Source organism: Colobus angolensis, unplaced genomic scaffold (assembly GCF_000951035.1).
Source record: "Colobus angolensis palliatus isolate OR3802 unplaced genomic scaffold, Cang.pa_1.0 Scaffold61, whole genome shotgun sequence".
NCBI classification, from domain to species: domain Eukaryota; kingdom Metazoa; phylum Chordata; class Mammalia; order Primates; family Cercopithecidae; genus Colobus; species Colobus angolensis.
Window position 1 is genome coordinate 2,247,080 of NW_012119710.1, and position 13,453 is coordinate 2,260,532.

Sequence of the window (13,453 nt, forward strand, 5' to 3'; positions counted from 1 at the left end):
CTGAGACCCAAAAGCTAAGAAGGGACCACATATTCAAAGCTTAGTGGGAAAAAATTGAAAAACAGTATGTTCACTTGGGTGCCATTTCTGTAAACTTTACACACATGCAAACAGTCCTGTATGTTGCTCTTTGAAAAGTCCTTGTGTCATAAAAATGGGAAGGCTTCCCACCATCTCCAGGATTGTGGTTACTCTTGCAGGGAGGAAGGGAAAGAGAAGAAGTTGGAGGCAGAGAGGGTCTTCCACTGCATCTCAGCATTTTCTTGAAGCAAAAGGAGAGAGAGGCCTGAGACAAATATAACTCGTGTTAATTTTTGTTGGCTTTAGCTGATGGGCACAGGGTTGTCAGCTGCATTCTTTATAATTTCTGAATGCTTGAAATATTTCATGATTATTGTCATTTTTAAGGGTAGACAAAAGAGGCTCTAGGCGGTGGAACCAACCAATGTTAAGGCTCACCCTCAGGGCATTAAGGCTGCAGAAAAGTGAAAAGGGAGTGAGAGGCCCAGGGTAAGTTGGGGGGCAGGCCTGTAGGATATGAAGGCTGTGACCATAAATATGAGTTTTATTGTAAGTGCAGTGGATGCCATTTTGAGCTGGTGTGAGACATGATCTGATTCACATTGATAAAGGGCTTCTCTGCTGCTTTGAAGAGAACAATGGAGGCTTATGAATGGCACCAGGTTAGGTAGGAGTCTAGGCATGGTGACCATCCATCTGTTTCCCATCTCCCAGGAGTTCCCCCAGGCTCTGCTTCACCAAGTCTTCAGGGAACCAACCCTGATCTAGCTCATGTGTCAAAACTTATCAAGTTGTACATTATATGTCAATGATGCCTCAATAAAGCTGTTAGAAAAGAAAAAGAAGGAACATGTCATTATGAAAGAGAAAGAGGCAGGATGTATAAAAGTGTGGACCTGAAAAAAACTAATTCAAAATTATGGGAATGAAAAATATTCATCAAAATAAAGGTACTCATTAAAAAAGAAAACAAAGAAAGCTGGAAAAACCTCAGTAGATGAGAGAAACCCTGGATTAGACATAGTCGAAGAGATAATTAGTGGACTGGAAGAGAGTTCTGAGAAATTTTTCCAGAGAGTGCCCAGAATAATAAAGAGAAAAATATGGAAGAGTAGTTAAAAGACATGGAGGATATATTGAGCTACTCCCATAGATGTTTTTTTGTTTGTTTGCTTTTGTTTGTGTTTTGTTTTGTTTTGAGACGGAGTCTTGCTCTGTCGCCCAGGCTGGAGTGCAGTGGCACGATCTCGGCTCACTGCAAGCTCCGCCTCCCGGGGTCATGTCATTCTCCTGCCTCAGCCTCCCAAGTAGCTGGGACTACAGGCACCAGCCACCACACCTGGCTAATTTTTTTTTGCCATACATGTTTAACAGAAGTTTTACTGAAAGAGAATGGAGAAAATGACTGAGAAGCTGTACTCAAAAGCCTAATGACTGAGAATTTTCCAGAATTGAAAAAGATATGAGTCTTGAAGTTGGAAGGTGTTCATCAAGTAATAAGGAGAATTTCAGGAAAGTAAATCTTCACTTCAAAACCATATAGCAAAACTGCAGAAAATCAAGAGTAAAAGGAAAGTCTTAAAATTTACCACAGACAGATTATCCACAAAAGAACAACATTAGACTGACAGCTGTTGCTTTTGTGCCAATGGCAGTCTTTTTAGCAATCTTCAGAGTGCTGAAAGAAAATAAAACTTAGCCTAGAATTTCATACCCAGCTGAACTCTGATTAAAGAGTGATGATGAAATAAAAGAGAAACCAGCCCAGCTTCAAACCCTGAGGCTCTTGAACATTTAGAGGTTAGGGAGAGGAGGAACCCTCTCAAATCCCATATGTTCAGTCATCCAGCAGTGGCCTCTGTCTCCCACAGAAACTGTAAAGAGAGAAGGATTGGTTTAGCCTTTGTGGTTGCAAAGCAACACCAGTGGAAAGGCCCCTTGTCAGCCATGTTGCTGTGTATTCCATCAAGACAGAGGAGAGCGATGGTTCCATCTGCTTCCCATCTCCCAGGAATTCAAAACACATGTGAAGGGCTTTGTGGGTCTAGGAGAATAGGATCCCCAGTGTCCCTAGAAGAATGGGAATGGGTGGAGGGAAGGTAGCAGGAATTCTGAACCCAGCCTGCATTTCAGTTCTGTAGCAGTGGTGACATTTCAGGGGGAGGGAGAGGGAGCAGGTGGGGCCAGGCCCTGGGCCCTGGTTGGGAAGGAGCCCAGGGACATGAGAACCCCTCTAGAATGGCCCATCCTAGACTCTTTCTCTTTCTTCCAGATTGTGGACAAGAACAACCGCTATAAGTCCATAGATGGCTCAGACGAGACCAAAGCCAACTGGATGAGGTGAGCCCTGCTCTGCTGATGTCCCGGGGGTCTTGCCTGGCCTCTGGAAAGGGGACAAGGGAGTGTGTTGGGCCTATGGGAGCTCCAGTGGTGGAGACTTCTGGAGGCTGCTGTTTGCAGGGTTTGGGATGCATCTAGCTCTGAAGGACTCACCTTTTCCCCTAGGCCTCCATCAGGGGGCTTTAGAGGATGGCGTGTGGCCAGGCTGTTGGGATGCAGGGACCCCTCGGGGTGATCACTAGCCAGTGTGTCTGGAGGACCTGGGCCCCAGGCTTCTGGCAGCGTTCCTAGGGAGGAGGAGGAGAATGTCCCCCACCTAGGACTGTGACACCTTCTCAGAGCAGGCTCCTGCAGTGGTGGTGTGAGAAATCGTCCCCGTGCAGTCCCAGCAGTTGTTTAAACAGCCTCCATGGAAGAAAGGGCTCTGACAAAGTCTTCAGCTCAGTTTTTGGCAGTGTTGCTGCCTAAGTTTGAGTACTTTGAAGCGTCAGCTTTACGCTGTTTCCGTGTTTGTGACAGAGGTTTGCACCAGAAGATTCCTTAAATGCCAGCCAGAGGAGGCAGGAGACTGGCCCAGGGTCACCCAGGGATGACTGAACTGAGCCTAGAACCACAGGTCCAGTGTGATGCTGATGGTCTGTGTCGTGTGCAAGGGGCTCTGCCTGGTGGGGTTTGTGGACAGGGGTGGGAGATCTGACCTGCCTTGTTGCCTGCTTGGTGGCTTCTCTCTGGGACCTAGGAGCACTGACTGGAGATTTGGATCTGGGTGGGAGGGGAAGGAAGCCTCAGATGTCTGGAGTCAGGAGCACAGCCACACCATGGACCTGGGGCCCTCTGCTGGCATGTGCACAGTTCTGTGACCCGTGGGGCCTTGAGGCTGGTGGTGGGATTGTGCTTGGAGAGAGGGCAACTTCCTAAGAAGGAGTGTGCTGTCTCAAACTCGGAGACTTTCTGAGCAAATGAGGAGAAACAGGTTTGAAGCGAGAAATGTGTAATGAGGGCTCCTGTGCCCTTCCTAGTGGCTCCACTGCCCGCCTGTACTCCTATCAGAGCGCCCTGAGCGGCTGAACAGCAGTTCACACCTCCCAGAGTACTTTAGCATTTGCCCTCTTACGGATTGGGGCAGGTGTTCTCATTGCCATTTGATGGGTACAGAACAGAGGCTCCAGAGATGAGCGGGCCTCCTGCCTTGCGGTGTGGAGAATAGCACCCACTGCCCCCAACCTCCTTGCACACAGCTGATCAGACACTGCCCTGAAAGTGGCCCCAGGGAGGTGGCTTGACATCCGCGACTGCCTTCTCTTCTCACTGCCACAGGGTCCAGGTCAGCTGAGCACTTACAGTTCATCACCTGTGTACTGAGCACCTAGTTCGAGTCAGACTCTGAACTGGGGTGGATCACCCAGTCCTGCCCCACCACACCCCATGCCCCACCCCCGCTGGCCCTTCCCAGGCTCACACCTCCCACCACAGAGATGACTTTCCAGTGGAGTTGTTGCACCAAGGCACAAATGTGCTGCAGGGGCCCAGGTGAAAGAGGAGGGGTTCGTTGACATGGGCCTTCAAAGGAGCCAGTCTGGGGACACTGGGGTGTGGTGTCTAGTCAGGCTGTCGGGCGGCTGCACAGTTTGGAACCCCGGCCTGTGCCACTGTGCTGCCTTCCCTGTGGCTGCAGCCTGGCTCCAGGCAAGCAGAGGATAGCATGCATGTGTCCACTTGGGAATCAGGCTTTCTGTGCTGTTACTTTTAAGGCGCCAGGAGATTTGCCCATAGAACTGAATCTGTTCCACTCTTTCGCCCATCTCTGATCCTCCCCCTTGGGGACAAGGCCTTCCCAAAACCCCAAAGAGGGGGAGTTATCATCTGAACTAACTTGGCTATCCTCTGGCACCCCACAGATTGTGACTTAATTGGCCTGGGGATGGGCCCTGGGCCTTGGTATTTTAAAAGCTAGTGATTCTGAAGTGCTGCTAGCATTGAGAACCACTGCTCTGTATTTTTTAGTAGAGACGGGGTTTCACCGTGTTAGCCAGGATGGTCTTGATCTCCTGACCTTGTGATCCGCCCGTCTCGACCTCCCAAAGTGCTGGGATTACAGGCTTGAGGCACCGCGCCCGGCCGAGAACCACTGCTCTGTACAGGTCTTCGTGCCACAGTGGTCAAACGGAGGGCAGGGCAAGGTCTTGCTCCAGAGCATACAGTCAGGGTAGCAGAATCAGGATTTGAACTCCTTGCTCTGTAATCCTAGGTCAGTGTTCTTCCTGCTTGTGCACAAGGGACCAGGTGAAGTGTGGCTTCCTGGGCCTGGATGGGCACTGGTGAGCAGGGGTTTGGGGGTTTCTGCTACTGCCACTTGCTAGCATGGTATCTGTCCTGTTCTGCTCCCAGCCTGTCCTGATTCAAGATGGCATCTGGGTAGTCACAGCTGGTGGGCTCTCATCTTATGACGGCTCAAAGAGCAGGTTGGGGTTGGGGATGCAGTTCGTTGCCATGGAGACACCCCTCCTGTTGGTGTTGGAGGGGAAAGCTGCTAATCCTGGGAATCATCCTTCCCCTTCATGTCCAGCTTCCGTGGTGTAGCTCTTTCTGATTTGCAGATGCTCTCCCTTGCACTGTCATGGCACTACTTGGGGATGATTGAATGGAATCAGTTAGTTTCTTAACAAAATTAATGGTGGGGGAGGAGGGGAATGGGTACTGTGGTGTTGAGCTTATCTTTATGAAGCCCTATGCTAGGTGATCTGTCTGTGGTGGTTCTCAACCGGGCACTATTTTGTGTCCCCAGGGCATTTGGCAAGGCCTGGAGACATGTTTGGTGGTTGGATGCTATCAGGTAGAAGCGAAAGATGTTGATAAAATCCTGTATTACACAGCACACTCCTTCCCCCCAACAAAAAATTATCTAGCCTCAACTGCCAATAGTGGCAAGATTGAGAAACCTACATTAAGTCCTCCTGACAGCCCTGGGCAGTGACACTAGAATTATCACCCTAGTTTTGTGGAGAAGGAGACTGGGTTCACATGAGTCCCATGGCTTGGCCCAAGGAGACTCAGTCTCTAGTTCCAGGTCTAGTCCCATGTTCCTGCTACCATCTTGGACTGGGTAATGAGGCCTCCAGCCTTCTTCCCATCTTCTGGGCCCTGGTGTTTTGGGTGCATGAGTAGGAAGGTGAGGGCTAAAGGATGTTGGTGCCGCCGGCCTTCCCCTCTTGGTTTCAGAAGGAAACCAAGGAGTGAATGCGCTCTGAGCTTTCCTCCGTACCCTCATGTCCTCTCTTGGGTGGATTTTTTAACCTTTGATCACTAGTTAAAGGGTGACAGAGCCACGATGTGGAGAAATCAAGTTCCAAAGCCAGAGCAGGAGCCAAGTGAAATGGAAGGGCCATGCTATGCCCCTTGCCCAGGGCCTCTGGCTGCTCAGTTGAGGGGGAATCCCAGGTCCCCCTGGTGTCCACCAAAGTGGAACTTGTCTCCCTCAGGACAGTCGTGGGCTTCTCAAATTCTACCAAAAAGCCACGGCAGAAGAAAGCACTCCCATGGGAAGGAAACCTGTTTTCCTGCACATATGCAAAGGTGGGGGCTTGGAGAACTGACTGGGATAGAGAAGGGGTAGGGGAAGAGAGCCACTGGGCAGAATCAGCTTTCTGTGGCCACACCTTAATCATGGCATTGTCACTGCTACATCCCATGGCAGCCCAGTGCAAATAGTATCCCTGGTTATGTATTCTTCTGAGCCATTCATTCAGCTGTAGGGCTGTAGGTAATACCACTTTATAGAGACAATGGTCTAATCCTAATTTCAGTAAGATCCCTTATTACTACCTTTAAGAGATTTTAAGCCCCTTACATCATGATGTTTTTCCCTCCTTAGTAATAACCCTGAAGGGTTGTGGTTATTATTCTGGACAGGGAGAGTATAGTGTGAAAGGTTGAACTTGAACTGCCCTAGCTCTCACAGCTAGTAAGAGCTAAAGCAGGCCCTGAAACCAAGGCCTTCGACTCTGAGTTCAGTGCTCCCTCCCATGTAACGCGTCTCTTCTTTCCACCCTCCCCTCCGAGGAGTAGTGGAAGGGACCTCTCAGTAGGAGGAGGGTGTGGTGGGGGCCAGGTTGCCCCAGATGCCTCCTGGCTCCCCAGCTGGGGGCCAGCAATTAGGAAGGAGGAGGACCACCTGCGTTGACGGTCATTTACCCAATTGTGCTTTGTGGGATATTCAACCCAAGGAATGTGGCACACCTGGCCGAGCGTAAGAGGAAGCCCAAGTTCTCCAAGGAGGAGCTGGACATTCTTGTCACAGAGGTGACTCATCACGAAGCAGTGCTCTTTGGGAGGGAGACCATGCGGCTGTCCCATGCTGACAGGGACAAGATTTGGGAAGGCATAGCCCGGAAAATCACCTCCGTCAGCCAGGTGCCCCGCTCCGTCAAGGACATTAAGCACAGATGGGATGACATGAAACGGAGGACCAAGGACAAGCTGGCCTTCATGCAGCAGTCCCTGTCAGGCCCTGGGGCTGGGGGCCGGGCCCCCACCATCGTGCTCACAGCCCACGAGAGGGCCATCGAGTCGGCGCTGCTCACGGCCCATGCAGGGTGTGGCTTCCCCAGGGCGGAACTGGATGGCACCGACAGCCCTTCGACCAGCTGTGAGTATCACCAGTCCCCCTCCGCCCGGCCGGCCGCCTGCCCCCCAGCCAACACTCCACAGTCTCCCACCAACTTTCCTTCTGGTTCTCTCCTGTCCCTCTCTGTCCAGCCCACTCTTTCCATCCTCCCCTCCTTCCTCCACTCATCTCCTCTCCATCCCTTTTTGTGGATTCATTCTAGAATATTTACTGAGCATCTCTGTGCCAGAGCCGTGCTAGGAGCTGGGAAGATAGCTGTGTGTAAACCCCACACAGGCCCTGCTCTTGGGGAGACCCTGGACTCCTAGGAATAAACCAACCTTAAATAATTGCACGAGTAAACTGGTAACAAAGGGATGAAGGACACAGGAGTCCAGGAGGTCCTGAGAGCAGGGCTGACTTCATGAGCATGCAACCTGAACAGTCTCAGGGGCCACGGGGTTTCAGGCTCTGCTGTCGCCATCTGGACATTCTTCATAGTTTTTGAGCCAGGGCCCCCACGTTTTCATTTTGCATTTGACCCGGCGGGTGACGTAGCAGCTCTGACTGAGAGTTAAGGAGTGGGGAAAACTGGCGCCACTGGGGGCTGGGGAAGGCTCCCTGAAAAAGTCCAGTGGCTGGGATGTGAAGGGTAAGAGTTAACCAGGCCAGGCAGCAGCGTGGGGCGCGGAGAAGGGGAGGGGAGGCGCACAGGCAGAGAACAGCATGTACGAGGCCCCGCATCAGGAAGGCGCTTGGCACGTTCCATGAACAGTGAGAAGCCAGGAAAGCCCAAGTGTAGCAGCGCGGGGGAGGGGGCAGGAGACTAGGCAGCCAAGCTGTGAAGGCCTGGGCCGTGGAAAGATCAGTTCCTTTCTGTGTCTGGTCCTGACTGCTTTGTTCCTCTATTATTCTCCTTACTCCCTGCCTGAGCCACGCTGCCTGCCCCCCCTTCTCTGTGTGCTGCCTCTCTCTGCCTGCCCTAAGGCTGCCTCTCAGCTCCCTCTCCATCCTCCTGGCTGCTCCCCTACCGGCTCCCCACCCCTCTTCTCCCTCTGTACTTGTCCCTGCCTTTCCTCTCTACTTCCTTTGTCTCACATGCACTTTGAAGCCAGGGCCCCAGCGGCCGAGGCGGGTGTCCCTTAGGGCTGGAGTTCTAGTTGGGGCTCAGCAGAAGGGGGAGTACTCGAGGCCTCTGCAGGGGCTGCACCCCTTTCCACTTCTGCACATCCCCGTCCCCGGCCAGCTGCAGTCCCCACTAGAGGCCGTCTGCCTGACCGGCTTGTGAGTGGTGGCAGCCAGGCAGCAGAGGCCCCAGGGAAGCGGCCATGGCTCAGCCCATGGGAAGGTGCTTCGCAAAGACTCCCTTGCGCCTCCCCTTCCCGGGCCCCCTGCCATCGGGATCCGCTCGCTTCCTGTTTGGCTGGGGCTCCTGACAGGTGGTGGTTCACAGAGTCAGATGTTTAGGACTGGAAAAGAACATGGAGACCACTTAGTTCAACTTCCTTGCAATGCAGAAAGTAAGCTCTAAAAACCAAGGTGGCCCCAAGCTCGATTCAGAAGCAGGACTTGAACCCGGGTGTGCTGGCTTCCTGTGAATCAGCGTTTTCCTAAGTCTTAAGAGGATTCTACCCCATGATAAGAATAAATGGGGGGTCAGCATCTAGTAAAGCCTGTTCCCTGCATCCTGCTCCGCTCACCCCTCCATCTCCCTGAAACTGAATGTAGTAAGGCCACCAAAGGTTACCTGGGCTGACAGGAAGCCTGAGTGTGCCATCGGGCAGAGCCTGCTTGACCCCATGGCAGGCTCACAGCCTTCCCTTTCCTGGCAGTGGCCAGCTGCGGCAGCACTCGGCCAGGGGCTTTGCAGAACGGGGACCTGGGAGGGAGGGAGCAGCATCACCTCGCCAGGCCACACTCCTTCCAACACTGGCCATGTTAGACAGGTCTCTGGGATCTCGGGATGGCTGCTGTCCCACTAAGCACTGCCAAGAGACACAGGGCTCCTACCAAGGTGGCCCAAGTGAGCCCCCAGGACCCCTGGGAGGTATGAAGTAACCGTAGGATAAACCTGTCTGTCCTCCCGGTCACCTTCCTGGGGGGTGGTTCTGAGTTGAGCCCTCAGATCCAGGCAGGGAGGGCTTGCCTGTCAGTAGAGTCAGTCCATACATTATTCCTGCCACAGGGATTAGCCCATACCCTTGGTCACTAGAAAGCAGGACCCACATGTGCAGACGCTGGGCCCCCCTCCCTGTGTCCAGCTGCAAGGAGCAGTCTGTCTGTCCAATGGCCCCTGTGTGGTCAGATGCTCCTGGGTGGGAGCACGATGTGACTGAACTGGAAGCCTGCCTTGGGGGACAGGGGGACGGCAGGGCTGGTTGCAGAGGTAGCTGTCCTGCTCTGCACTGTCCTGCCGGTTTCTTCAGCCTGTCAGCATCCGCTGTGGTGATTCAAAGGTGCAGATTCCATATTAGTAGTCTTTTATCCCTTGCCTCCCTCCCACTCTTCCCCCCAAGTCCCCAAAGTCCTTCGTATCATTCTTACGCCTTTGCGTCATATGGTGCAGTGTATACTGCTTGGGTGATGGGTGCACCAAAATCTCACAAGTCACCACTAAAGAACTTCCTCATGTAACAAAATATCACCTGTACCCCAATAATTTATGGAAAAAAAAGGGTGCAGGTTCCAGCAAGGCCACAAGATGGCCCCAAGCAATGCAGACGTGGCCTCAGAGAGGCTGGCACTCAGAGGGCTGAGAGCATCATAGTACCTTTGGGCAGGTGCCACTCCTTCAGTGTTGCAGAGCGCCTTCATGTTTGTCATCTTGTTTATGACTCTTCTTAACAACCCAATTAGGTAGCCAAGCCGCTGGACATGTAAACAGGGCAGTTGTTATCATTGCAGAAAGTGAGTTGCAGAGAGATGAAGTGACTGCTGAGGTCAGGAGCTGCTGGGTTGGCACACAGCCGCTGGGCTGCGGTCTCCAAGTCCCCTGGCCTGGGCTCTTTCCCACTAGAATAGAGCTGTTCCGTGAGAGGAAGAGGAACTTCCCCCCAGGGGTGCTGGGCCCACGTACCTCAGAGATTTGGGGAACAGTGATTTCTCTATGGGTGGGGGCCAAACTAGACTGCAGGGTCGCAGGGCAGGGGGATACTCAGGTGTTTTTCAGGGGCAGGGCCAACCCCTGGGCCTCCCTCCTTCTCCCTTTTGTAACCATTTTTCCATCTTTGTTTCTGTCCCCCAAGATGATGAAGATGAGGAGGCGCCTGGGCCCTCAAGGCAGCCTCTTCGGGTGCCTCTGCAGCAGTCTCCGGAGGAAGAGGCCCACCTGGCCAGACCCGCCCTGCTCCGTTCATCCTCCTCCTCAGACCAGTCTGAGACGGTGGGCCCCAAGCCAGAGGCCCTGCCCCATCCCTCACCCCAGGCCCAGGCTGCCTGCAGGACCCCTCGGCCGCACCCCAGCCCACCCACCACGGGCCTTGACTGGCAGCTCCTCCACATCCATGCCCAGCAGACCGAGGTGTTCCGGCAGTTCTGCCAGGAGCTGGTGACCGTGCACCAGGACATGGCCAACAGCATGCACGTCATCGGCCAGGCCATGGCCGAGCTGACCAGCCGCGTTGGTCAGATGTGCCAGACGCTGACAGAGATCCGGGATGGGGTTCAGGCATCTCAGCGTGGGCCAGAAGGGGCAGCTCCTATGGGCTCCACTCCCCAGGCCACCCAGGCCCAAGCCCCCCTGCCAGAGCCCCCGCCAGCTTCCCCAGCATCAGCCCCCACACGGACTACCAGGTCTCGGAAGAGAAAGCACAATTTCTAACCCAGCTAGTCTGCACTAGGAGGAAGAGCCATGGAGGAGGGATGTCTGGCCTCACAACAGGGGCCAGTCTCTCGTGTCCAGGAACAGGATGGATGACCCTTGTAGGACATTGGGGGCGCTGTCACCTCCTCACCGAGCGCAGGTCGCTGCCCTGTGCTCTAACAGAGCATGTATTCAGCCCCACACCCTCATCTTTGGCGGATGCTGAAGATGCAAGAAAAGCCACCTGCTTGATGCTTGCTTGGCCTGGAGATCGTTCTCCTCTTGGTCTGTGTCCTGTGGCAGCAGGCCTTGCAGGGAAGGGGGGGTGCAACAGTGGGGAGCATCCGAATGAAATCCCGCTTTCCAACCTTGGGGCTGCCGTATCGGCCTCCCACATGTGATCTCCCAGGCCCTGATGCTGCTGCTTTTGAAGGGGTTGAGGCCTGATGGGCAGGTTGAGTCAGTCCTTCAGGGAGGGGTCTGCCCTCCCTTGCCCTGGGGTGGTGCCCGCCTTGGCCCTCTGCTTGCCCTTGTGCGCGTGCTCAGCTGCTGTGCTTGCCTTTTTTGGAGTGGGGAGAAGAATGGGATGATGTCGGAGGAAGGAAAAGACTGTCTTGCATTCATAGAGAGCACTTTATGCTTTTCCTCACCCTTGCAGAGGGGTGGTCTCAGTGGGGGCTCAGGACAGTCAGCTCGAGGCAGCCAAGTCAGGTATTATTATGATCATTTTTATCATCATCATCTCTGTAAGACAAATGACACAGCCAGTTAGTGAGAGGGCCAGGACTGGAAGCCAGGGTGTCAGTTTTCCCAGCTCCTCTGTCAGAGGCCAGATCTGGAGTAGTGGGAAGGGGGCGGGGGGCGGGCCTTGCCCCTTGCCAGGCCTGTGCCTCCTGTATCTCTGCTCCTGCCTCAGCTGTCCTGGGTGGAGGTAGGAGGCACCTAGCATTTAGCAGGTGATTCTTCAACCTTGCCCTGGCCCTATGGCTCATAGCCAGTGGCTGGGAGAGGCAGGGCCAGATCTCAGGAGCGGAGGGCAACCTCTTCCCTGGCTTCTAAAAGAATCCAGAGCCCAGTAGGGCTCATGTCCCATTCCAGGTTCCAGCATGCCTTGCCTCTGCTTGCTCGGGCTGCCTATGCACTAGCTACACACACCTCTAGCTTCATGTTTCGTATTGGAGTGTGGGGAGAAAACTGGGTTCTTAGCATTAGAGAGGGAAGTGGCAGGTGGCAGATACAAGCTTAGCTCTGACCTGGGTGCAGCTCAGCTGTGTGTCCTTTTTTTCCCCTGACCTGAAGCTGACCCCAGCAGAAGTCCCACAGTCAACCCCTCCACCCAACAACCCCCCACCCTCCCATCCTGCCCCTAGCCGTAGTAGGAGCTGGGAGGATTGCAGCACCCAGTGCCTTCCAAGGCCGTTCCTGGAGTGCTGCTTGTAAACCCAAGCCAAGCTTTGTCCCACATAGGGAGAATGGAAGGTGACTGCAATGTCCCTGTGCCTTTGGCTCCATCTCCCTATTCTGTGGTTTTTTTGGGGGTTCCTGCTTCCCTCAAACTGAACACTCTCCTGTCCAACAGCCTGATGGCTTAATTATTGCCTGGAATTGCCCGGCCTCCTATGCTGGAATCAAAGATTGCCTTCCGAAGTATTTTTGTTAAGATGGCAATAAAAAGAAATCGATCTCACTCTTTGAACACACCCAGTGTCCAGGATCTTTCTTTGGTGTGTATTCTCTTTCTTCGTTTCCTGTGAAAACCTCAAGGTCCCCAAAGCAGGGGTTAGATAATTAAGGAAAAGCATGTTGGTGAGAAGGGCTTGAGTGCCCCTTGATTTCTCTGATTCTATAAACTGCCAGATTCCCTGTATCCAGCACCATGCCAGGCCCTCGGAGGAAAGGAAGGGCTTGCATAGGCTTAAGGGATGGAGCATCCATGCACAAAACCACTCAGTTATGTTTCATTTCTCTGCTCTTCAAAAGTGAGGTGTTGCTAAGTCAATTTTACCTTTTGTTTGCTAAAAGTAAGCGAGACGTTCTGGTAAAACAATTACCATTTCAGACAGGAGGCTCTAGAGGGGTCAGGGGCTGTCCATGTGCCAGTGTGCACTTTAGGGGCCCCCTGAGGCATGACCCTCCCCACCAATCCAGGTGTCTGTGTGTCTGGCACTGGCAAGGCTCTGCCCACCTAGATCTGCGGCTTCTCAAAGTAACCAAAGCTGCCTCCTCTGCCAAGAGGAAGCCTCCTCACGTGTGCATTGCCCTGGCTTAATGCCAGTCCCAGAGAGCTTCTCTCAGGCAGGAAATCCCCAAGTCTTGCCCACAGATCCCCTTTCTAGAAGGTTCTAACCTACCTTTAGCCTCTTGAAATCCAGGCCATCCTCCGCAGTTCTTGGTCAAAAAGCATGACCATAGAAATGGAGGACTACCCAATTTTCAAGAGATGCAAAGATACCATGAAACCTTCCCAGGGCCTTCTCTCCCAAGGTCAATGTATGAAGCAGTGGCTGGCTGGCTGCTCTCTCTGTTCCTGGGGAGGGAAGGGGCCGAATTGGAAGCTGTAAAACTGAAATGGAAGTCAGAGCAAAAGGGGCAGGGAGGACTTTTCAAATTGGGATGGAAGATTTTCAGTTTCTGTTTCTTGGCTTCAGTGGGGATTGTGGGGCTAGCACATTAAAACAGGGAGAGGA

At 53.3% G+C, this 13,453-nt stretch overlaps 1 protein-coding gene across 2 annotated transcripts in view; it reads left to right on the top strand.

Moving 5' to 3' along the window:
• Positions 1-13,453, top strand: part of PRDM11 (PR domain containing 11) — an 81,095-nt gene that overhangs the window by 54,991 nt on the left and 12,651 nt on the right. For both annotated transcript variants that reach the window (XM_011963279.1, XM_011963280.1), the window contains exon 5: positions 2,294-2,361. In XM_011963279.1, the coding sequence (XP_011818669.1) occupies positions 2,294-2,361 (68 nt within the window). The remainder of the gene's footprint in view (positions 1-2,293; positions 2,362-13,453) is intronic.